Source organism: Podarcis liolepis (assembly GCF_965112155.1).
Source record: "Podarcis liolepis genome assembly, chromosome: 8".
NCBI lineage: Eukaryota > Metazoa > Chordata > Lepidosauria > Squamata > Lacertidae > Podarcis > Podarcis liolepis.
Window position 1 is genome coordinate 25,149,024 of NC_139560.1, and position 23,452 is coordinate 25,172,475.

The window sequence follows — 23,452 nt, forward strand, 5'->3', positions numbered from 1 at the left end:
TTGTATTATTGGTGTTCCTTTGGGGCCTATTCTGTCCCCAATGCTATTTAACAGCTATATGAAGCTGCTGGGAGCATTGGGAGATTTAGATCAAAGTGTCACCAGTAAACTGATAACATGTTTCTCCATTTCTCTGTAACATCTGAATCAGGACTGGCTGGGAAGCCTCTGGATCAGTGTCTGGGTACACAGGAGGGCTGGATGAGGACCAGTAAACTGAATTTAAACCCTGACGAGACAGAGGCCCTGTTGGAAAGAGGTTCCCACGTCTGGCAGAAAGGTTAGTTACCTGTTCTGGACAGGGTTGCACTTCCTTTGAAAGAACAGATACACAGGCTGGGGGTGCTCCCAGATACGTCTTTGTCTAGGCTAAGCCTGCTTTTCACCAGCTTTGGTTGATAAGACAGCTATGGCTATTCCTGGACTAAAACAGTTTGGACACTGTGGTCTTGGCACTGGTAACCTCAAGACTGGATTATGGGACTGCAGTGCACTCTATGTGGCGCCTGCCTTGGGCTGAACCCACACTGACACTGTGTAAAACCTCTGCTGAGGGAGCTGTGCTAGCTGCTAATATGCTACTAGGTTCAATTCAAGGCTTTGCTTTTAGCATTTAAAGTCCTAAACAGCTTGGGACCAGGTTACCTACTGTGTTCCTCATACAGGGCACTTCTGAGACTGAAGACATGCCACAGAGGTGCACTCAGTTTGTACTAGAAACTGGGCTCTTAGTATCACAGCTCCAGCCCTTGGGAGTCAATTACCAGCCGAAATTAGACCCAAGTATCATAATGCTCAGGTGCCTACCAAAAGTTATTTCAGATAAGAAGGCTTTCCCTGGGGTATGACCCAGTCATTTGTGAAATATTAATAGTACATCTGTAGAAATAGCTTTATTGGTTTTTTAGATTTTTTGTGTGTATCATTTTCATCTTGTTGCACTCCGCTTCAATGTTTGTAGGCTATGGGGCAGTTCATAAATTTGTAAAATAAACAACCCCCATAATGTTTTGGACGATTTGCATCATATGTGCCAAAAAGACTGTCTACCATTGAGTTAGGCAAGGGCAATCCAGCACTTGAATTTACATTCTTCCCTAGCTCTTCTCTATAGAAAATTATTGTGGCTCCAAGCAACCCCAGCTTTGCATTAAATCAGTATACAAGATATAAAATTTCTTTTTATAAATGGGGACTATCTTTATGAGCTCTCACACACTTATTCAGAAAGAACTGCACTCCAAATGCCATCTTCTATGGCAGTGAATTCCAGTGCTTTCTATTTAAATAAAAATAAAAAACTTTTCTCATCTGTGTTTCACATCTTGAAAGAAGGAAAAATAGAAGACGACTGCTTTCAACCTGTAGATTTATTCTATTTCGATTTTTCCCCCCTTCTGTTGTTATATTTTCCCCACTAGGTTTGGCTTTGCTTTATAGTTGTTCTATGATTTTGCAAACCACCTCAAGCTGTGATAAAGGAAGAATATAGAGGGTTTCAAAGAAAGCCAAACTATTACTGTTATTAACATTAGCACTTAGTTTCGCCTTGAAAATTCTCACAGAAATGAAGGCCACCAAATGCTTATAATAGTAGCCAAGGGATACAGGTTCAGGCATCTCAGCTACATTAAGAGATAGAACAATGACACATATTGAAGCTCTTTGAAGCAACGTGCATAAGACATAGGCAAGATTTTAATTTTTTTTTTTTTAAAAGAGGTCATGACCATGGCTGCATTCATCTTAAGAACACCTCTCTGAATTTCTGCTAACACACTCACTCTGTCACGTCCTTGTTTAGCACCCAATGTAAGTAATCTGAGGCGGAAAAGGTGATACAGGGCCAAACTAGCGTTGCACGCAGGTGTTGGTTAACATTTCCCTAATGCTTTGTTTTAGAAGAAAGCAGCCTCAGGACACTCCAACCGGGAAGCAAGAAAGCCAACAGTTAAAGATGATGGGTGTAGCAGTTCAGCAACATATGCTCTAGGGCCACAGAAGCAGAGGAGACGGTGAAACAGGAACTTCAGGCTTACCAAAAAACCTGGACATGAGGCAATTTAGGAAGGTGGGGAAATGCATGGAGGAACCCAGTTCAAACTGTTTCAAGGCCAAATCATCAGCTTAGATGATCATCTTGATCTACAGAAAAACAACTCTCCCCTGCTCCACTTCCATAACTGATGATGAATCAAAACAGAGGATAATCTTGATATGTGGTCATGGCATCACATCAAGACAGGTGTGACTGGAAGGGTAGTCTTGTGCTATTACAATGCATACTGTAAATTAGCTTAAAATATCAGCCTAGGCACTCTCAGCCTCCAAAATTAGAGACAAATTAGATGTCAAAACGACCATTCATCTGGCAAGTTAGCAATTTGTCGTCATCGTCTCTGCTCCATATTTGCTTTATGAGGCAAACATCTTTGCTTCCTAGCTCTGCCTTTGGCTAATACCCTTGTGCTTCTGGTTGTTCCTTAATCGTGCAACCTCTCTGCCAGGGATTCCGTGGTGCATGGCACAGGCTTGGAACAATAAACATCAGGGCAGGGAAATGGTTGGAACAATAAACATCAGGCAAACTTGTTGCAATGGAGCAGAATTGGCCTCTGTAGCACCAAAGCACATGACCAGAACTAGTGGGTGGAAATGGGAGAGAAACAAGATTTCGACAAAACGTCAAAAAACACCCTCAAAGTACAGGCAGTTCAACAGCAGAACAGACTTGCTCAAGAGGTAATGAGCCCTGCTTCACAGAAGGTGTTTAAACAGATGCTGGACAGCTGCCCATCTGGGAAGGCAAGATGAATCCAGCATTAAGCAGAGGGCTGGACTACATGGCATCCATGGTCCTTTGCAAATCTAAATCTAAGCTTCTAGGGATGGCCGACTGGCAGATCTGGGCACAATTTTTAAGAAGTGTCCTACAGGGTATTGCCATTGGTCCACCCAGTCCAGCACTTTAGCCAGTTGCTTCTAGCCATAGGTAGGAAACTCATTCTTGTGCCACTAGATCCCTGCCCAACTTAATCAAGGTATAGCAAAATATTTTCCCAGTTTCATTCATACAGAAAATTCATACCAAAATTGGCCACCCCTATTATTAACACTAACAAGTAGTGACAACGAAGCCGTGACAGTCTTTCTGAAGGACATAGGAACCGTATATCCAAACATCAGCAATAAAGTAAAATCCAAGAAATCAAAACACACATTATCACCAGAAAGGTGAAAATCCACTAAGAGAGGATGGTCTGGAAAGTTCATTTGCATAAAAGGATATCACTAGAATTGCCTTCAACAACATTCTGAAGGAGGTTTGAATTCCCCCCCCCCCCAGAGAAAAGCAACAGGCATTCAAAAGGGAAAGGGCAGCAAGGGAGAGGAAGGAATAAGCAAATAAATGAGGTAGTTGTGTGAGGGAAGAAACCTGAACCCTTACATCTCCAGCTTGATCACTGAGATCATCTGCAGGAGCATCACTGGTCCCCCAAGTTGGCAAGATTCATCTGACAGCAACAATAACCAAGCCGGCTAATTCCTGTGGAATCCTCTGCCAATAGAGCTTCAGCAGGTGCCTTCTGTTTTAACCTTTAAATGCCTGCTGAGAAGTTTTCTATGTCAGCAAGCTTATGCAGGCAATTAAGAAAATATATATTCCTGTAATAGTAAATAGACGGTCTCCAAATTCAAATTTTTGCGTGGTTTTATTGCGTAAAGATACTGTTGTAAACACTTTGCTATTTTTTATGATATAGCATTATATAAATAGTTTTTATAATTAAATAAATGCAGCTGGTCCCAGCCGGGCCAGGGAAGAGGGGCTCACAGTATCATCTCTTTATAAAAGCCACATAAAATGGTTGTGGAGTTGACTGAGACGCTCTAGAGTTGTATATACACCATACATTTAAAACACATTGTTTCTTCCAAAGAATCCTGGGAACTCTAGTTCATTCCTCAAATTCCCATGACCCTACAGTCCCCAGGATTTGGGGGGCGGGGCAGATAATGTGCTTTAAATGTGGGTTCACAGCCCAGGACTAGAGGAGCCAATTAGCTGCTGGTCTTAGCCAGACTCATGGAAAGAGTCTCTATATCACCGGTACTTACAATGTACCCTGATGAGGTACTCATCTTCTTAAATGTATGCTTCATTGAAACGAACTACACCAACATAACGCAACCACGCACTGAAAGTTGTGTCTATACATCCTCCTGTGTTGTTGTTTTTTGAAGCAGTTCAGCTCAACTATTTTCAGAAAGGTGCTATATGGGCAATGCACATCGATTAGTGTTCTTAATCAGCATCTCCCATCTCTCCTGCAAACCGATGCCTACTATTTATAGTCACTTCATCACATTTTAGCATAGTATAGCAGCCCTGAAACTAGTACAAAAGGTGTACGCACAGATCACATGCATTCATGGCTTTTTCACTGCATTATGCATAGTATGGAACTGTGATTGGTGACAGCGATCCACTGGCACACAAAGCTACATAAAGAGATGGAAAACTCGTATGTGCTATGGTCTACATGCTGCAGTTTGACACTAATTCTAATATGAAAGGCAACTCCATGTAGGAACTTTGTGAAATTGAAAGGGCCCTAAAACCACCTCAAATTTAATAAATGAAGAGTTATAAATTATCCAGAAAGCCCGACAGCTCAGTAAGTGACCAATACTTTTGTAAGAAGTGTATCAGATGTACTTTGCCCTAGGGAAACAATTCAAAACACCTGCCAGCTAGTGCTGTAAGATACTTAAAAAACAAACCTATTTCCCATGAGTAGCTTTATGAATTTGAGAGGGAAGTAATTGCTAGAAGCATGCTTTGACAAGAACAGGGCGGGGAATGAAAACTTCAGAAGGTTCTCTGTTTACTAAACCTATCCCAGCATATTTGCAAAGTTACATAAAGGGAGCATACATTAAATTACCATGTCCAACAACGTATGAATCTAAATGAACTTCTAGATAGCTGGCCAGTTAGAAGGATTTTTCTTATGCCTAGCTTGGCATTCTGATTCTGCTCCACATATTTCACTCTCAGGCCTTTCTTGCCTAGTCTACTAGAGCCATGGTTCCCAACCTGTGGGCTGCAGACCCCCAGGGACCACAGTTACCCCAATGGGTCCACAAGTAATGCCCCTCTAACCAGCATTGATTTCCTCAGCCTCCCTCCTCTTTGCAGTGGCATCTCCACATGTGCTACATTGTCGCTGAAGAGCTTGCACCCCATGGAAAGTGTAGGAACGTGAATCAGCTGCTTTGGCCTGTAAGGTTCCTTGCTTTCCTTCCTTAGTGCTTAGAAGAGCCCAACAGCAAGGCATAGGAACACATTAGTTTTCTATGTTTGCCTTCCCAGCTTTGTCTGCAGAGACTCATTGTGCCAGGGTTTCTTGGTCTTCTATACATAGGACTTATTGATGGGCCCTTAATTTGATTTTAACATGCTTCATGCAGTGGACCATTAGCAGGATTTCTGCATCCTAATTCATAATTGCATTCAGATGCCTTAGTTTTAGCATTATTGGAGGTGGTTTATAGTGCTTTGTTGGGATAAATTCTGTGGACCGGGGTTGCCCAATTATGTTGTGTGTGTTCTGGTCATTTGGTGTGCAGATCTTTTGGAGCTGGCTGTTGTTCTGAATAGCATTTGTTGCTCATGCTCGCTGGCTTATAAAGATATATAAATACAAATAAATATAAATAAAAACTGCAAACAAGTTAACTGTATACATAAAAAGCTTTACTTTTAGGGATTAGGGATTTCATTGAAGTCTGCAACTGGTAACGCTGATTCTATACATAGGAATATATTACGCTAGCAGGAATTAAAGTTTTCATTTTTATTCTGTTAAGGATTACATCAACTGAGTTTACTGAGGGGGGGATCAATTTGTATTTTGTTCAATTTGATTGGCTGGTTGTTGATCATTGGGTATACTGGGGAAACCAATGAATGAATTCTTTATTATAAACAAATTCATCTTCCATACCTTTTTGAATCCATCAATTGGGTTGATGCATCTGGGGAAATGAACGAATTTACATTTATGAATGAATATGCTACCTATTTAAATACCTTTCAGAATCCATTACTGTTAATCGATGGGGGGAATAAGTAAGCAAATAAACACCAGGGGAATAAGGAAAACGAATTTCTGCTGCTTCCATTGATTTTGACACGTTTGCAAATTCATCCGGAAAAGGGTACTTTTTTGCGATTCTGTGTTTTCTCAGATAACGGAGGGGTGGGGGGGACTTGCTTAATTTTTTGAGGGTTTTTTTTTTTAAAAAAAAAACACCTTAGTGGAACTTACACCTCGATAAACGTGCATAGAAAGAACCGATGGCACCCGCAGCCCATCTTTCTTCCCTGGAGGAACATAAGGACTCGTGAGAGATTTCCTCATTCGGGTGGTGAACCGGACCAAGCCCTTCTCCGCCTCAGCAGGGCTGACCGTCGCCATCCCCACCCACCGCAGCCCCTACTTCTTCTTCTCCCCCAAGCGAGCTTCTCCTCTCGGGGCAACACGGCTCCCCACAGCGCTGCCCGCCCGCCAACCCTTTTCTCCCACCTGGTGAAGGCGAAGGCCATGAGGCTGAGGATGGTGAAGCTGAGCAGGGTGATGGTGTGCGGCCGGTAGAAGAACTCCAGCGTGATGTCCTCCACTTGCTGCTCGTTGATCATGCGGAAGTGAAGCCGGTAGTTCACGTCGTCCTTACTGAGGGTCCGGCTGCCCATGTACGACGCCATCGCCTCGCCGACCGGCGGCCGCCTCCGCCTCTTCCTCCGCCTCCTCCTCGCCTCGCCGGCGGCCACCGCGGGGGCGCCCCGCTCCCGTCGCCTCAGCCCGACCGCGGCCGAAGGAGCCGGCGCGGGGTGGAAAGACGGCAGGGAGCGCGCTGGGCGGCAGGCCAGGCTGCTGCAGCGGCGCCGCGGCGGCCCCAGGAGGGGACGCGGGGGGAGAGGAGGCGCGACGGAGGGACGGGCCTTGCTGGGCCGCCGCAGGCCGCGGGGAGGAGCCGGCTGGGGAGCCTCGCCTCCTTCCCGCGCGTCAGAGGCCTTCGCCCGAGCGGGAAGCGCGACCGCCGCAGCGAGTCCGGGGCAGGCGAGGCCCTGCATGGCTGAGGCGAGCCGGGGACTTTCCTGACAGGGACAACCCGGCGCCGGCGGGACGCCAGGTAAACGGAGAAGGCTTTGTCAGAGCCGGGCCTCGGGGAGGGCGAGGGGCTGGACCCTGCGGACTCAGCACCGGTCCGAGTTCATCTTCCCCTCCAGGAATCCCCTTTGGAACGGCGGCTTCTATTGTTGCGTCCCCGAAGGGCCTCTTGATTCGGTTCATCTCGATTCGGTTCTCAGCCCCAATCAGTTTGCATGCTTCGCTCGGAAGTAAAGCCCGGTCTCTGGGTTCAGTGGGGTTTGCAACTAGAAACGTGGGAACCTGCCCTATATAGAGTCAGGCTGCTGGGTCCATTTAGCTCAGTATTGTCTGCACCAGCCTTTCTCAACTTTGGGTTCCCAGAGGTGGTTGGACTACAACTCCTATAATCCCCTAGCTAGCAGGACCTAGGAGTCAGGGATGATGGGAATGGTATCAAGGAATTGCAGAGCTGGAAGGGACCTTGAGGGTCATCTTGTCCACACACATATCCACACCCCCCCCCATGCAGGAATGTTTCTCCTAGCCTGAGAGTCGAACCCACGACCCTGAGACTGAGTCTCATGATCTATCAACTGAGCTATCATATCATACAGCTTTTAGAAGACATCTGAAGGCAGCCCTGTATTGGGAAGTTTTTTTATGTTTGATGCTTTATTATGGTTTATATATTCTGTAAGCCGCCCAGAATGGCTGGGTATAAATAAGATGGACGGGGTATAAATAATAAAATTGTTCTTGTTGAAATTTAGTTGGTTGTTGAAATTTAGTCTTGAGAGATAATGGAAGAGTGCGCCATCAGGGTAAAGTCAAACAGTTCCAGACGTACAGCGCCAGACCAATATGGGAGAGACATATTTTATTGCAGCTTGGGCAGATGAAGGCATCCGGTTTCAAATACACCATGGAGTTTCTTCTCTCTGCACTCCTCCCAGCAGTCATTTCTCCTTTGGTCACTGCTGTGGACATGCAGTCCACCTATCTGTCTCTAGGCATCTGCATGAGATAATAGCCCCAACAATATCTGGGGACTCAAGGTTGAGAGCAGCTGGTCTATACTCTCCCAGCTCCACCTGAAGAATGCAAGGGATTGAAATTAGGGCCTTTTGCATGCAAGGTTCTACCATTGACCTAAGGCCCTTCTCCTGATAAACTGCTTGAGGCTATGTAGCAGTGTGCTGGGAGAATGAAGGTGGGATCCTGTGCACACTGACTTGAGAGCAAGGGCCATTGAGCACAACAGGATATGTGTAGCTCAATTCTGTCCATATTTACATAGAAGTTAAAGCTGCAATTCTGACGCAAGCAGTTATCTACGTAGATTAGTTGTGCCCCTCTTTGGAACCCCAAGAGTCACTTACAGCAGTTTACAAAAAGACACTCAAATTAATATCACAACCAAATCTAGGGATTTTTTGAGACAGCATTTTCCGTGTTCTTCCCTGATACCATACCAGGGAGCAGCTCTTAGCACAATCCTGGTGCAACTTTTCCAGTCCTCTCCAGCCAGTTTAACCACCCTCACAATACTTGTGAATCCGAGGTTGTGGAGTGGGGCTGTGCAGATGGGACTTATGATGGAAGCAGTCTTGTCTTTTTGGCAGTCCCCTGGCAGAAAGTCATCTTAGCCAGCCTAAATGTACCAGAGTTCATAATTTATTTGTGGCACATAAACAAGCCAGAGAGAGAGTGTGTCTGTGTCCTTGCTTGACTACTGAAGTCAATTCTTACTCCCCACGGGGAGATATACAAACCTGAAATAATGTAAAATTGTGGTATTTTAAGCTAACATTTTCTTCTGTTTTATGTTCTGTGGTATAGCAGTGTTCCAGGGGTTCTGTGCGGGGAGGTTTGGGCAAATTCTAAAGGTACTCATGTCCTCAGTTGGCACTTTTTCTTGAATGGATCCATGTCCTCCTGCCAGTATCCATTTACTTGCCGCTGCCTCCTACCCGCTGTGGAGCTTATCTGCATCACCACCCAGAGGAATGGAGGGTGAGTGAGTGGAGGCTGCTGTTGCTATTCCTTTTCCTTCCTATTGTTGCTGAGAAAGGACAGGGAAATGGGTAGTGACAGCAAGAAGATAGGAGTCGCGCAGCCAGGAAGCTCTAGAATTGGCAGTGGGACCCCTGCTGCTGTGTAGGACTCGGAGATTGTTGGAGTATTCCAAAAACATCTTCAAGAAAGTATTGCTACTCTACACTTATGCAGCACGACGGTAATATTATATTGTTTTATATCGGCTTTCTCCAGCTTTATATGCTCCAGATGTTTTAGACTACATCTCCCATCAGTCGCAGGCAGTATGACTAATGCTTAGGGATGATGGAACTTGTAGTCCAACATCTGGAGGGCAGCAGTTTGGGGATGGATGCTTTAGACCTTTGCTATATGGTAAACATAGTGAAATAATACTTTTGCAAAATGGTACTGAATGCACTTCAGTTCTGCTTAAATATTAATTGAATTCATTAATTGTTCATGCATAGCTCAATTCTGTGTAAACTTTTGTGCATACAAAATTGGTTTGAATGTTTCCTTGACCATTTTCTTTCTCAATTTTGACAGAATATTGACTAAGATGGCTTCATTGACTCGACAGATATCCAGATGTTGCCCCTTGCTAAAGAAAAACAGTGTTGTGAATAGTGCAAAACAGCTAAGAAAACAAACTGTCAAAACATGGACACTTCCTCTTCAACAATCCGGATTGCCATTGTTTTGTCCTTCCAGATACTCATGTCAAGTAGCGTTAAAGAACTCTAAGACTGTGCTTTTTGATAACCATGTACGATTCTGTAGTTCAAGCACTAAACTGAATCAGAGTCCAGATAATAATTCATCCTTAGTTAACAGACCAGAAACTGAAATAATATCCAGTTCATATACCGAAGCATTGCTTGAAGAAGGTATGTAACGAATAAAATAAGGATGAAAGTTGTGACCCTCCTAACACCATATCTAAAATTTAGATTTTTAACCTCATTTCTTGTGCATTGCTTGCTTGCTTGTAAAGAGGCTTGGAATTATTGGATTGCGTTTCCAAATTATTGTTTGTAAGTGAAGTCTTTAAGGGCTCAGTTCTTCCTGCACTGCTGGGAGTTAAGCCATGGTTTGGTTTGGCTTAGCTTTGCATCCAAATCCTGGTTTATGGCTTATGGCCTGTTTGGAGAGAGACAAACCATGGGCCCAGGTTTGAAATGTAATGCTAAGCCAACCATGGCTTAGGTCACAGCAGCACAACAGTCCCTGTGATTTTTGTCCCTTGCCCACCAGCATTCTAAATGTTCACCTTTATATTATAGTCTGCTACCCTTCTAGAATCAGGGATGGGAGGGGGCGGAATTTGATTCAATTCGCCTTTAGGTGAACATAATTAATTTGTACTTTCTGAAACAATACATGAACCGAAACACAGTCCTTCCTCACACCGTCCTTCTCTAAATTTTGAAATGCAGTTCTCCTGTCAAATAATGTGTACAGAAGTGCATATTCAATTTCATTGTTCCCCAAGGTACAATGACAATAAAGATATCGTATCGCAAAGGGTGTATAAATGCTTATATAGGGGGAAATAATGATATATTAGGCAGCATTCCTTTGCAGAAATGTGTATAGTTAGGCATAATTGTATATAACAATGTGTATTATCATGAGGACTTTTTTTAAAAAAAGCAAACTGATACGGAAATACAGGGGACTTAATTAAGATTGGAAAATGAGAAACTGAGAGAAATTGAAAATGGCAGATACACCCATCCCTGTTTGGAATACATAGGATAGGATTCCTCAATAGCTATGCATTGTCTGCCTCAGGGCTCCACCTGCTGTTGTTATTCTTCTGTTACTTTGAACAGTAACATCGCAGTTGCTATTGAAAGTGAGACAAACGGGAACAATAGGATCAGTGAACACTTGTGAATTGTCCACAATAATGAAATAATGTGACAGTAACTTAACCCATTCCCAGTTCAGTGTCTATTTTCTGTCCTTATGCTCATTTTTTCTCGGTAACTGTTGCATAGCAGAAGATCTCACTGTCAGAAAGCTGATAATCACTCCAGCTCTAAATTTAAATTGTGAAATTTCCCTTCCCTGAATTAGTGGAATTATATTCCCACTGGCCTCTGTGAAGGTAAACGCCGCACACAGAGGGAGAGAGAAAATGTTATATCTGTTGTTTTCTCAATGGTTCTTTTTCCTTAACGACCTTCAGGATTAGAAGACACTTTGCCATCATCCCCTTTGGAGGAAGTTTCGGAAGATGAGGCTCTTCAGATCAGGGCTGAGCCACCACTTCCTTTTGAATCGTTCACGCTTCAAGATTATGTCGATCATTCAGAAACACTGCAGAAGCTGGTGCTTTTAGGTAAGCATAGCTGTACCAGGCAGGTTCTTCAAGATATGCTAAAGACTCTTCAGCCTTCTCTTCCTAGATCATGATGCTGTGCATACAAAGTCATTATTTGCTTTTGATACAGTAAAATGGCAAAAAATGGTTTTGCATGCACAGCATGATAGCAGCAGAATGTATAGAGCAGAGGTAGCCGTGCCCTTCAGATGTTGAACCTGCAGCTCCCATCATCACTGATCATAGTGCTTGGGCAGTTGCGGTCCAAGCACCATGTTGGCTATCCCTGTATTCAAAAATATAGACCACAAAGCAAGAAGGGTATAGTGCGGATAGGAAAATGCAAAGCACTGCAAAAGCATCTTTCACGTTTTTCAAGGGCAGGAAGCAGGTCGGTGTGAACTGTGAGGAATCGGTGAAAAATGAGAACTTGCTTAGAACGGCTTCATTTTAGCTACGTGGACCTTAAGATTTGCAGCTTCAGGTTTGCAAAAGTACTATGTTGAATTGCAAGATGCCTATGACAGCATTTTTCTGAATGGCTTCATCTGGAACAGGGATGAGAAATGCATGGCTCTCCAGGCAGGGACTCCAAATCCCATCAGCTCCAGCCAGCATGGCCAGTAGTTGAGAATGATGGAAATTATGGTCCCACAACATACGGAGAGCCACAGAGAATTGTTCTAGAGAGTGAAACCAACCCATTCAATCAGTCCACAATTATATGATTGTTTGTTGCAGATTTTAAAACCCCAGTAAGTAAAAACTTGAGGGCAGCCTTTGAGTCCATTCTGCCATTATCCTCAGTAGTACATAGCTGCTGTATCATAGCTCCTTTTGGCAGCACTAGATAACATTGCTACATACCATAAAAAAGCATTAAAGACGCTTTGCGTGAACTTGTACATTCTTACACTATTAGAAATCCAGAATTTTTCATTAAGCATCCCACTAAATTTATGTTTGAATGTGCTACAGGAGTTGATTTGTCCAAAGTGGAAAAACGTTCAGCTGCAGGCCAGCTACTTCTCAAGTTGGACTTTGAAAAAGATATAAAAAACATCATCCTGTTTCTCAAGGATGTTGGCTTGGAAGATAAGCAGCTTGGGCCATTTATCACAAGAAATCCCTATATTTTCAGAGAAGAAGTGGAAGATCTAAAGACAAGGTAAAATGACTTCTGTATTCATCAATCTGTTATCTTGTTCTCTCTCATCTATCTATCATCTCTCATCGAGCCACATGCCTGAAATATTCATATATTTCATGTGTGTGTATGCCTGAAATATGTTACTTTGCTTTAGGGATTTTGTACAGTCTGCTTAAGCTGTCCTTCTCACTCAAATGTTGTAGTAGGGGAAGGATTGCTGGTGATCCTATTCCACAATTTCAAGTGTTCAGCACCAGCAGATGCTGATTATGCTATCCAGAAGGTGGTCAGACTCCATTATTGAAAATGATTATTTCCAAATGGAGTCCCAAAATGAGCAAACCTTTTTCATACATAGGTTTTGCTTTCATTGGGACATTTTCTGAAGCTGGGCGTGGGAGATACTTGGTCTGTTTTCAACAGAAATAGCAAAGTATTTAGAATCATAACTGCAGAATTTTGTTCCAGACATTCTTCTGAACATGGCCGTTGTCAGAACAGTTTAGCTTTATGTAGACACCAGCTAAGCTAAAGGACAGCTTTCTCAAGTAAGGAGGATTAGAAATAATCTTGTGTTGTAAACATGAACCTAGGTGTAGGGGCAGCTACACAAAAAATAGTGTTGTGGGAGTGGAATTAAAATTCAAACATTCTTTGTCATTGGAATTATTCCCAGAGGCTGTTGGGCAGGGTGGAGTGGTAGAAAATAAATGGGGAAAGTAGGAAGTTGGTTAGAAATGCATTTCTCCTGTTTCACCCTTCCTCTTGAAGGCTTGTTATTAATTGACTGTTCTGGTTGAAAGACACCCACACTGTTCAGTCTGATGAACAGAAGATTTCAGCCTATTAAGGCAGTACATCCTAAACATAGATAAAGGTAAAGGGACCCCTGACCGTTAAGTCCAGTCGTGGACAACTCTGGGGTTGCGGCGCTCATCTCGCTTTACATGCCGAGGGAGCCGGCGTTTATCCGCAGACAGCTTCCGGGTCATGTGGCCAGCATCACTAAGCCGCTTCTGGCAAACTAGAGCAGTGCACGGAAACGCCATTTAGCTTCCCGCTGGAGTAGTACCTATTTATCTACTTGCACTTTGACGTGCTTTTGAACTGCTAGGTTGGCAGGAGCTGGGACCAAGCAATGGGAGCTCACCCCGTCGCAGGGATTCAAACTGCCATCCTTCTGATCAGGAAGCCCTAGGCTCTGTGATTTAGACCACAGCACCTTCATTCTAAACATAATGCAGCTAAAACAGAATGAACAGGAGCATAGATCTATTTGTCTAAAGTAAAAGTGTCATTTTTGCAATTGCCAGTATCCGCTTCAGAGAGAGAATGCAAAGCTGAGCAATAAAAAGCTTTATGTACCAGACAGGTTGAGTAATTGTATTGACCCAGCATAGGCCTCACACAATAACTTGCCCAGACAGTCTAGAGCAGTGAAATGATGGCTCTTAAAAATGAGGCATCAATACGATCTTTTCATAAATATGTACACTAATCATGAAACATTTTTCAAGTGTGCATCTTTATGTAGCCTAAAGGGTACCATACCTGTGCATGACAGAAGTGTTTACAGGCTTGGGTGAACCCCAAGATCTGCAGAAGAACAAAAATTATTCAAGGGTGGGGAAAAACTGGGGTGGGAAACCCTGAAAAGGCCCTACTAAGGAATGAGTCTACTCTACTTAGTGGCCATGAAATGTTAGGTGACTGTTGAAGGGAGAGGAGTCAGGGGAATATAATGGAATATCTCAAAAGAAGACAATGGTGGGTGGAACCCTGAAGAGGAGCACTCCACAATGCTCTGTTTTGTTGTAGTTCCTGCATGCCTCTCCAGAACATAGAATGCAATTAACAGGAAAAAAGGATTCAAAATTGGCTGGGTTTAGACATTTGGGGCATCAGCACATGTTTAAAATCTAGGGTGCAGTTGTACTGGTGCGGCTGCAAAATGTGTTCACGTCTGTTACCTACCAAATTAATAGTTAAAGTTAGGATCAGCGGAATCTGCCTTATACCAGCTCATACCATTGGTCCATCTACCTCAGTATTGTCTTCATGGACTGGCAACAGCCATCCTGCCAGGGTTTCAGAAGGGGCCTTTCTTGCTCCTGTGATAACAGACCCTAAATGATGTTTGCCTAAACTCAGATAGCTTTTTAGATAAGTAGATGCAGTAGTAGCAAATGTTTTGTATCTTCCTGTAGCGGCAGCATACGCTGATGCAATAGAAGCAGGATGTGGTATTTTGTAAACCTGGGCTGAAGCAACAGCTGGTAGACTACACTGAAAATAACTTGTTTAGCATTGCCTAACTCAATGTATGTCTCTAGGCACTATGCTCCTAGTTAGATGTGCACAGGCTTCCTAGTCTTGTGACTGAGCCACCAATGACGTATGCTTTATTCTGTACTTCGTCTTTTGTAAGCTGCTTTGAGACATACGGAGAAAAGCAGGGTACAAATTTCTTAAATATGCAGCTCTGTCCTATCTGAAATAAACCCCTTAAATTAATAGGTAAAGGTACCCTTGCCCGTACGGTCCAGTCGTGTCCGACTCTGGGGTTGTGCGCCCATCTCGCTTAAGAGGCCGGGGGCCAGCGCTGTCTGGAGACACTACCGGGTCACGTGGTCAGCGTGACGAAGCTGCTCTGGCGAGCCTGCTCCAGTGCAGCACACGGAAATGCCGTTTACCTTCCCGCTATAAAGCGGTACCTATTTATCTACTTGCACTTAAGAGTGCTTTTGAACTGCTAGGTGGGCAGGAGCTGGGACTGAACGACGGGAGCTCACCCCGCCGCGGGGATTCGAACCGCCGACTATACGATCGGCAAGTCCTAGGCGCTGAGGTTTTACCTGTGTCCCTCCTTAAATTAATAGGTGTTACTATATTTGATTTGGTTTGTATCCCATGGGGTAAGGGTACCTAATATAAATTTTGCCAATATTTCTGTCTCTGTCCATAAAGGGGCTCACAATCTGAGCATAACGTTAAGATGGTCTGAGGCGGGAGGGGGCGTGCCTCAGGCCTAGGGGCTGGTTGTGCCCTCCAGAGTTCTCTGTATCTGGCCCTCAGGACTCTCCATAGGACACATTCCTCACTGTTTCTGCTCTTCGTGGAGTGATTTTGCCCTGCTTAGAATGTGTCTTTGAACTGGGAAATATTTCTTGCTTGCCTGAATGAAGAGGCATCAGTTGTAAATGCAAACCACTGATTTTTAGATCGCTGGAAAGTAGCCTACTATATAACCATAGAATGCTAGAATTGTAAAGACCACAAGGGTCATCTATTCCAATCCCCTGCAATGCAGGAATCATTTGCCCAACATGGGGCTTGAACCCACAGCCCTGAGATTAAGAGTTTCATGCTCTACCAACTGAGCTATCATGTACCCTACTATACACAAGTAAGAGTTGCATGGATTGCTGCATCCACTTTTTGCCTCTGGCCTTGCCCACCACTGATACACAGCCTGCAGAAGGTTTCCCATAAGGCAATGTGGCCCTTGGGCTGCAAAAGGTTACCCTCTGCTGGTCGGAGGGAACAAATCATAGGAAGCTGCCTTATAACTGAGCCAGACCATTTATCCATCTTGCTCTCAGTATTATCAGTACTGAATGGCAGCAGCTCTCCAGGGTTTCAGATAGGCAGTCTCTCCCAGCTTGACCTGGATGTACTAGGGGTTGAAATTGGTACCTTCTGCGTTCAAGGCAGATGTTCTGCCACTCAGCTCACATTATCTTGCCTCTGTGGCTCCCCTTCTCCCTGGTTACAGGGAGAATTTCACAACGTACAACTAGTTCCATTCAGCTCCCTTCACCTTCTCAGTGGAAACAAAAAGACACGGCTAAGAGGAGTATACTGTGGTAGGGAACCTAGGATTATATCCCTCCGATTAAATAGGCATATCATAGCCTTTAAGGGCCTAGTCTTTAGCAGGCAGCATTGACAGTAGTGGCATCTAACCTGATTTGCTTCCCTCCTTCACCTGTATGTCAGTGTAGGATGTAGATGTTTAGGATTGTTCCTGTGGTTACTTTTTTCTTCTTCTAAAGATGCCCTTTAGTTCATCAGATCACCTTCATTAAATTGCCAGTTTTGATTGTGAAAGTGGACATTTCTTTCAGTGCAAGCCATTTTGGATAATAAGATCATGGGCTGGTATTGACATAATTTTTGTTTAAATACAGCTGGAAATCATTAAATTAATCCAGGCGTAAAATATTTTGCACCAAGAGTGTTTATTTTCTTTGACGTTAATTGGAAATCATGGTATTTTGCTTTTGTCATACCTGCAGACTTTTCCACCCTTCTTCTTGGCAGCTTTGCTTGTTAATATTATTAAAACATCCGTCATTTTGAAACATACTGCTGAGGAACTGGCAGAGCTGGATAAATGATGGCCTTTCTTATTTCCCTCACTTTAATTTGGATCTTTCTCTCTTCCAGGGTAGCTTATCTAACATCAAAAAAATTCAGCAAGGAAGCAATTGCACAGATGGTCTCAGGGGCTCCATATTTACTCCTCTTTTCTGTGGAAAGACTGGATAATAGGCTGGGTTTCTTCCAAAAAGAACTTGGACTCAATTCACAAAAGGTGCCTTCTGTTTTCACTTGGGTCGTGGTGATTGGGGGAGAGAGCCTATTGTTAAAATAACTAAACAAACTCCACAAGCAGGTAGCTAATATCTCTCGCATTACAGGGACCTAAAATACTGCTTCTAAAATACTATTATCTTCTTAGAACCATATATAAAGTATACAACAGATGAATAATTGACTTGGAATTTCAGTCAACATGATCACAGAATGGAGGTTCAGCTACACCAGGCATGGCCAAACTTGGCCCTCCAGATGTTTTGGGACTACAATTCCCACCATCCCTGACCACTGGTCCTATTAGCGAGGGATGATGGGAGTTGTAGTCCCCAAAAAAACTGGAGGGCCAAGTTTGGCCATGCTTGAGCTACACAATATGTTGAGAACTTGTCCTACAAAAGCCTTTTTGAAATTGTTTTATCAAATCCACACGCTTATCATGGGTGCAGCGTATGTGGCTGGCCTGTGGTAGAACGTATCTTAAAAGTAGCCCCAGGACCCCAGAATGTTGAGAGGGTGCTGGGATCTTCTGTGGCTAGTTAAAGAGGAGTTAAACCTGATGTTCCCTAAAGCTGCCATACCCCACCCACAACGCAAACAGTGGAAGGCGGTCAACAGCAACCCAAGACTGGGCAGAGCCAAAAACCATACAATCCCAAACAGAACTCCAGAAAGTAGCTTTGGTGTTTCTGCTTACAGAGCTGAGGCTTTTAGGCGAGTGGAGCCAGCCTTAGGGAAGCTGTCTGAACACACCAGCACTCCTTCCACCCCACTCAAGCCTTTCCCTGTGGTGGCTGGATCCTCAGGATACATTTTTCCAGGCAGCATGAAGGGTGAAACTCTGTGTAGAGTCACCCAGGCTGGATCTGTTCCTTAATTTGGGCTTCCATTAATTAGTGGCATCACTGGCTTGGGTGATCTTTCAGTTTATCCTTGGTCAGAGACCATGAAACAAAGCAAAAAAAGAGAAAGACTTCTACCAAGCACTGCAGGGCTTATCTTCTGCTCCCTCTGGCTGTGAAGTGGGCACTTTGCGACCCCTGACGCATGCAGTACCCTAAAGTATATACATGAAGGAAAGATATTCATATATTCATTGATCCTGAGACACAGGCTGAAATACTGTACACACGCAGGAGTATGTCCTATTGAAGAGTGGGGCTTACTTCAGCGGAGAGGTGAATAGCATTGCTCCAATAGTGACCTGCCCAAGATTGCATGTACAGTGGAACCTCTACCTGCGACCATAATCCATTCCGGAAGTCCGTCCAGAGGTCGAAACGGGTCGCTGGGAGAGGCGCTGTGGTGTACAGGTGCGGGTGGCGATTGCCCACTTCTGCACATGTGTGAACGGCGATCGCCGCTCATGCACATGCGCGAATGGCGGCAACCCCACCGGATACTTCCGGGTTTGCCACAGACCTTGGGCAAAATGAACGCAAGCGGAGGTGGACGTAAGTAGAAGTTTGACTGTAATCATGTTAGAATAAATAAGTCTCTTCACACATTATTGTGCAGGGAAAATGCCACATGTGCAGGGAAAATACCCCTGTGCAGGAAAAATGCCACATATTGAGGGCCTTTTGCTCACCCAGTAGAAAATGTACAACTTTTCAAATAGAATAATACAGTGCTGTTTAAAAAATGTCTGGTAAAGAAATGCAAATACAGATTGATTTTATCTTAAGCAGATATTATCTAATACACATTACTTTACTTACTATTATTTTTTCCTTCCTTGTATTTAAAATACAGACCAGAGATGTAGTAACTCGTCTTCCAAGGTTACTGACTGGCAGTCTTGAGCCTATTAAAGAAAATCTGAAGGTAAGTTAGGATAGTATCTTAAGAGTAGTTAGCCATTTAAGCTCTTAGAAAAGCTTTAAGAGATGTAACAGGAAATATAAGAAGTACAGCAGCCTAAATAGGGTTGTGCAGACGGCAGGACTACTTAACACTTGTCAGGTAGCGAAAGGAGTGTGAATAATAACTTGGTCTTATAATCTGCTACTTAAAAACGTTATCAAAGTGGATGCTGGAATCCGAGAGAAGGGTTGCCGCTGGTTCCTTTGCTCAAGCACTGGAACTCTGATTCAGTTAGGGTGTCTCTTGATGACGGAAAGCATCAATCAGTGGAATGAGGAGGCATGAGTCAGCTCAGTGATGCTCCTTCACCGTATGTGACATGAGATCCTAAGGGTCATCAAAGTATCCCCCCAAACTCCTTGTGCCATTTTATTTGGGTTTTTGAAGGGACAAATGACAAAATGGCATTTTAAAGACTTAGGCACAAGCAGGGATCATTAGAACTTTTTCGTGAGTAAAAATGGCAATTTTAGACTTCCAATATAATTTAGTAGTTATGCGTGTTCCTCTAGTACAAGAGAGGACTTCAGGCTTTATGGAAAAGAATTGTGGTGGCCTCGTAAGTATGAGACTATGGACAATACTTCATGCCTGGCAGTTTGCACAAATGTGATGGGGGCTTCGTGCTTGTGCTGCTTCTTTTTTTATAAGCTGCCTGAGCAGCTTCCAGGTTGCTACAGAAGTGCCTCTCATTTTTTTTACCTGAAATTTTATTGCAAGTTTTCAACCTACAATACAATAAAAAGAAGTCTCCTGTGTCTCATCACTTATCAACATATTTCCCTCTTTCCCGGTTTTAAGCTACATTAGCCGACTTCATCACAATCACTCTTTTTCAGGTGTATGAGCTGGAACTTGGTTTTAGTAAGAATGAAATTCGGCATATTGCACACAGAATCCCCAAGAATTTAGGTATAAGCAAAAGGAAGCTAACGGAGATCTTTGACTACGTGCACAACGTCATGGGCATTCCCCACAGCGTGATGGTTCATTTTCCTCAGGTGAGACTCTTGGATGCTACCTAGTTAACTGCAGTCATAGGAAGAAGTTTGAAAACTGGGAACTGTATTGAAGGGAAAGTCCTGTAGTCTACAAACTGTGTGATGGAAAGGCCTAGGTTAATATATTGTAGAATGGCATCAATTTGCAGATATGATTGTTAGCCTTAAATGCCACATAGTAAATGTGGGCAGGTTTGAGCCAATAGGTTATTCCTACTGTTTTCAATATGTCTTACTAGCAAGTAAGTGTACATAGGAGGGCACTCTTGGCAATTTCCGTGATTAGCATTGATCTTGTTTTCATTTCAGGTTTTTAATTCAAAGCTGCTGCGAATCAAAGAAAGACACATGTTTCTTAAATTCATTGGAAGAGCACAATATGATCCAAAACAGCCCAATTATATCTCCTTAGAAAAACTGGTATCCCTGCCAGATGATGTGTTCTGCACAGAAGTTGCCAAAGCAGAAAAAGAAGACTTCTGCATTTTCTTGAAAACACTGTAAAAGAAAAGAAAAAAACTTTGTTAATAAAATAAATCTGAAGATGTTTTTCTTAATTGCATATTTTGTGGCAAAAATGACAACTTCGTTGAGAAAACCTACATCTAATTCTACATCTTAAAAATATACAAACAGGCATATTTTGTACTGCTGACAAAATACCAAAAGAAGACCCAGAATAAAGACAATAATACTTACCGACTTGCTGGTGAGAAAGAGAGGGAGGGAATTTGTTGGAGGTTTTTTCTGTTACGTTTTGGTATATGGTTATGAAAACCAATAAAAAATCCTTTAAAAAATACAAACTTATTTAGAAGAGGGCACAACTAATATATAGGTGCACAGAGTTCAGCCCAGCACAGATATAGTACAGTGGACGCTCAGGTTGCGAATGTGATCCGTGCGGGAGGCACATTTGCAATGTGCCGCGTCTGCGAATGCGCGGGTCACGATTCGGCACTTCTGCGCATGCGCAAAGCGTGATTTTGTGCCTCTACACATGCATGAGCACCGAAACCCGGAAGTAACCCATTCCAGTACTTCCGGGTTTGGCATGGCGCGCAATCTGAAAACGCACAACCTGAAGCGTCTGTAACCCGAGGTATGACTATTTGTAAAAGGTAGATATTGCCACAAACCAATCAGAAGGATAATTATAAAAGTATTTCTATTCTGCCATATCATGAAATGTCATGACAATGTGCAGTGTTAAAAACACAACACATCATTTTTTGAAAAAATACATTGACTGGCTAATTTAAAAATACATATATAATTTTGACTTGAAGGCCAATGTTCATTCTACTTGGCCATAGTAATAGTGCTGCTTAGTCTTGGAATCGTAGAGTTGTAAGGGACCTGAGGGTCATCTAGTCCAGCCCCCTGTGATGCAGGGATATGCAGCTGTCCCATACTGCAACCTTGGCAGTATCAGCGTCACACTAACCAACTTAGCTATCCAGTCCAATATGAGCTGCTCACAAAATGTTGACAGCCAAAAAAAAAACCACCACATGAAAACCAGATCAGTGGGGAATGGAAAGGAGTGGCTGCAAAAGGGGGCCAGAGAAATAAAAACTTAATTTAAAAAGTAGAAAGAGCCACCTCATTGTCTGGATAGGCCATGTCCCAGTTCACACTCAGAATATATTTTTAAATGTTCCCAGTAATAGAAGTGAGAGCTGCCCATAGAAATCAAGGGGGATAAAAAGGAGTAACTGGAACCCTCACTACATTTTGTTAAGAGGCTTTTTGATTTTTGGCAGACTAATGCTAATGGGTCAGTATTAGTATTACTATGGCCCCAAATCTGTAGTTAATATCAGTAACTATGGCCATCTTAATTATAGGTCATGCCATGGCAATTGGCCAGGCTTTCTATTTATCAGCTATTTTACAAATCTTATTTCAGGGCTTTGTGTCTTTTGTGTGCCAGTAGTACTGCTGTATAACCACAAAACTGGTTGCATAGCACATTCTAAGGACCAGTACATAATTTCTGTTCCTTGCCATGCTAGTCAGTTCTGTACTTGGCAATATTCATTTAAAGGAGTGGCAGTCCAACTCAGAAAATAAGTCTTGTTTCCACACTTTTCTCGATGATGCCAAGCGTGCACATGAAACACATTGAGCTATTTCCTATGTTTATATTTTTTGAGAACTGTAAGGTGGTGAGAGACATTGCATTTTACAAGTGGGTTGGGAAATGTAAGTTGAACCTAACAAGGTTCAGCAGTTCCAGTTAATAACTATTAATATGGTTGTGAAAGTTAGCTCCAAAAAAGGGAGTTAATATTCAGGTATGGAATTAATAGTCTTCTGGAATGCAACAGGAGAATTTACCAATCAAAGGCCTTACTTTTATATTAGCAATGAAGAAAGGCAATGGATAAGACCCACAGATGAATGGCTTTTTCAGTGTGCTCATTTCCTTCATTAATTTTTTACCAGCATCAGCTTTTGTTATGGGTCTTCTTACTGGGTGCTTATTCTAGGAACATTTTTGGGTATGTAGCACACCACTCCTTATTTCAAGCATTCAACCCCTGGTGTTAGGAGTGCATTAATGGCACTGCAATCTCACCCCACCCTCATCATTTACTGGAGTTCCTCCAATTTTATTTAACAGCACAGGGAAATAGTAAGCTATTGGATTTCTTGATTTTTAAAATGCTACACTTTATTATCATTTTTCTCAGTGTAGCTTGATTCTTATTTGGGTTTTTTTGTTTGGTAAAAACATAGCTGCATAGTAACTACAGCTAAGAAAACAAAGCCCTATCGGAAACTGTTTATGGGGAACTGGGTGGTTCTCTTTGTAGGCAGGGCTCCAACCAGTGGTTTGCGGCGCAGTATTTGGAAGGTGAAATGCAGAGTTGGCCAAATACGCTGTTTCCAAAGAAGCTGTGCATGCGGTCGAACTATAGCCAGAATCAAATCGACACCTAAGTTTCCTTCCTTCCTCCGCCATCACCTTCAAACTCCCATTGCTCCTTTCCACCTACATCTGCACCTGCCCTTTCGAGGTGTGAGGCAGGTGGCCACGATTTATGGGGCGTGGACTGGGGCCTAATAAAGCCTGCCGCGCAGAGAAGCTCCACCACGGCTGATATTCTCCAGTTGCGACGCTTGTTTCCATGGGGTCCACGGAGCCTCTCACGTTTTCTGAACGTCAGAACGAACCAGGAAGCGCACGCTCCACGCAACAGAAAATCACATCCCACGCGTCTTCTTTTTAAAGAGTCTATGGTCCAGCCGCCGAGTAGGGACGCACAGGCGCGCGCAACCCACGTGACAGAACAGGGAG

At 43.3% G+C, this 23,452-nt stretch overlaps 2 protein-coding genes and 1 long non-coding RNA gene across 4 annotated transcripts in view; 1 reads left to right on the forward strand and 2 right to left on the reverse strand.

Annotated features, from left to right (window-relative positions):
- PTDSS1 (phosphatidylserine synthase 1) overlaps positions 1 to 6,853 on the reverse strand; it is a 38,222-nt gene extending 31,369 nt beyond the window's left edge. Inside the window, exon 1 of the mRNA XM_083517317.1 lies at positions 6,594 to 6,853. Within this exon, the coding sequence (XP_083373443.1) occupies positions 6,594 to 6,772 (179 nt within the window). The 5' untranslated portion in view covers positions 6,773 to 6,853. The remainder of the gene's footprint in view (positions 1 to 6,593) is intronic.
- A 167-nt stretch (positions 6,854 to 7,020) lies between these two features.
- Positions 7,021 to 20,702, forward strand: MTERF3 (mitochondrial transcription termination factor 3). Of its 2 annotated transcripts, none has more exons than XM_083517360.1 (8): positions 7,021 to 7,200; positions 9,747 to 10,087; positions 11,395 to 11,547; positions 12,508 to 12,697; positions 17,129 to 17,276; positions 19,034 to 19,105; positions 19,984 to 20,145; positions 20,455 to 20,702. In XM_083517360.1, exons 2-8 carry the CDS (start codon positions 9,760 to 9,762, stop codon positions 20,647 to 20,649), a joined length of 1,248 nt encoding a protein of 415 aa, XP_083373486.1. In that variant the 5' UTR covers positions 7,021 to 7,200; positions 9,747 to 9,759; the 3' UTR covers positions 20,650 to 20,702. The 2 variants fall into 2 exon arrangements, with proteins under 2 accessions (XP_083373486.1, XP_083373485.1); XM_083517359.1 differs by lacking the exon at positions 7,021 to 7,200 and adding an exon at positions 8,818 to 9,173.
- LOC310713425 lies at positions 20,440 to 23,414 on the reverse strand. Its single transcript, XR_014529229.1, has 2 exons — positions 23,120 to 23,414; positions 20,440 to 20,643 (listed from the first exon to the last, which is right to left on the reverse strand). It is a non-coding gene; the product is annotated as an uncharacterized lncRNA (long non-coding RNA).
- Between the last annotated feature and the right edge of the window lie 38 nt (positions 23,415 to 23,452).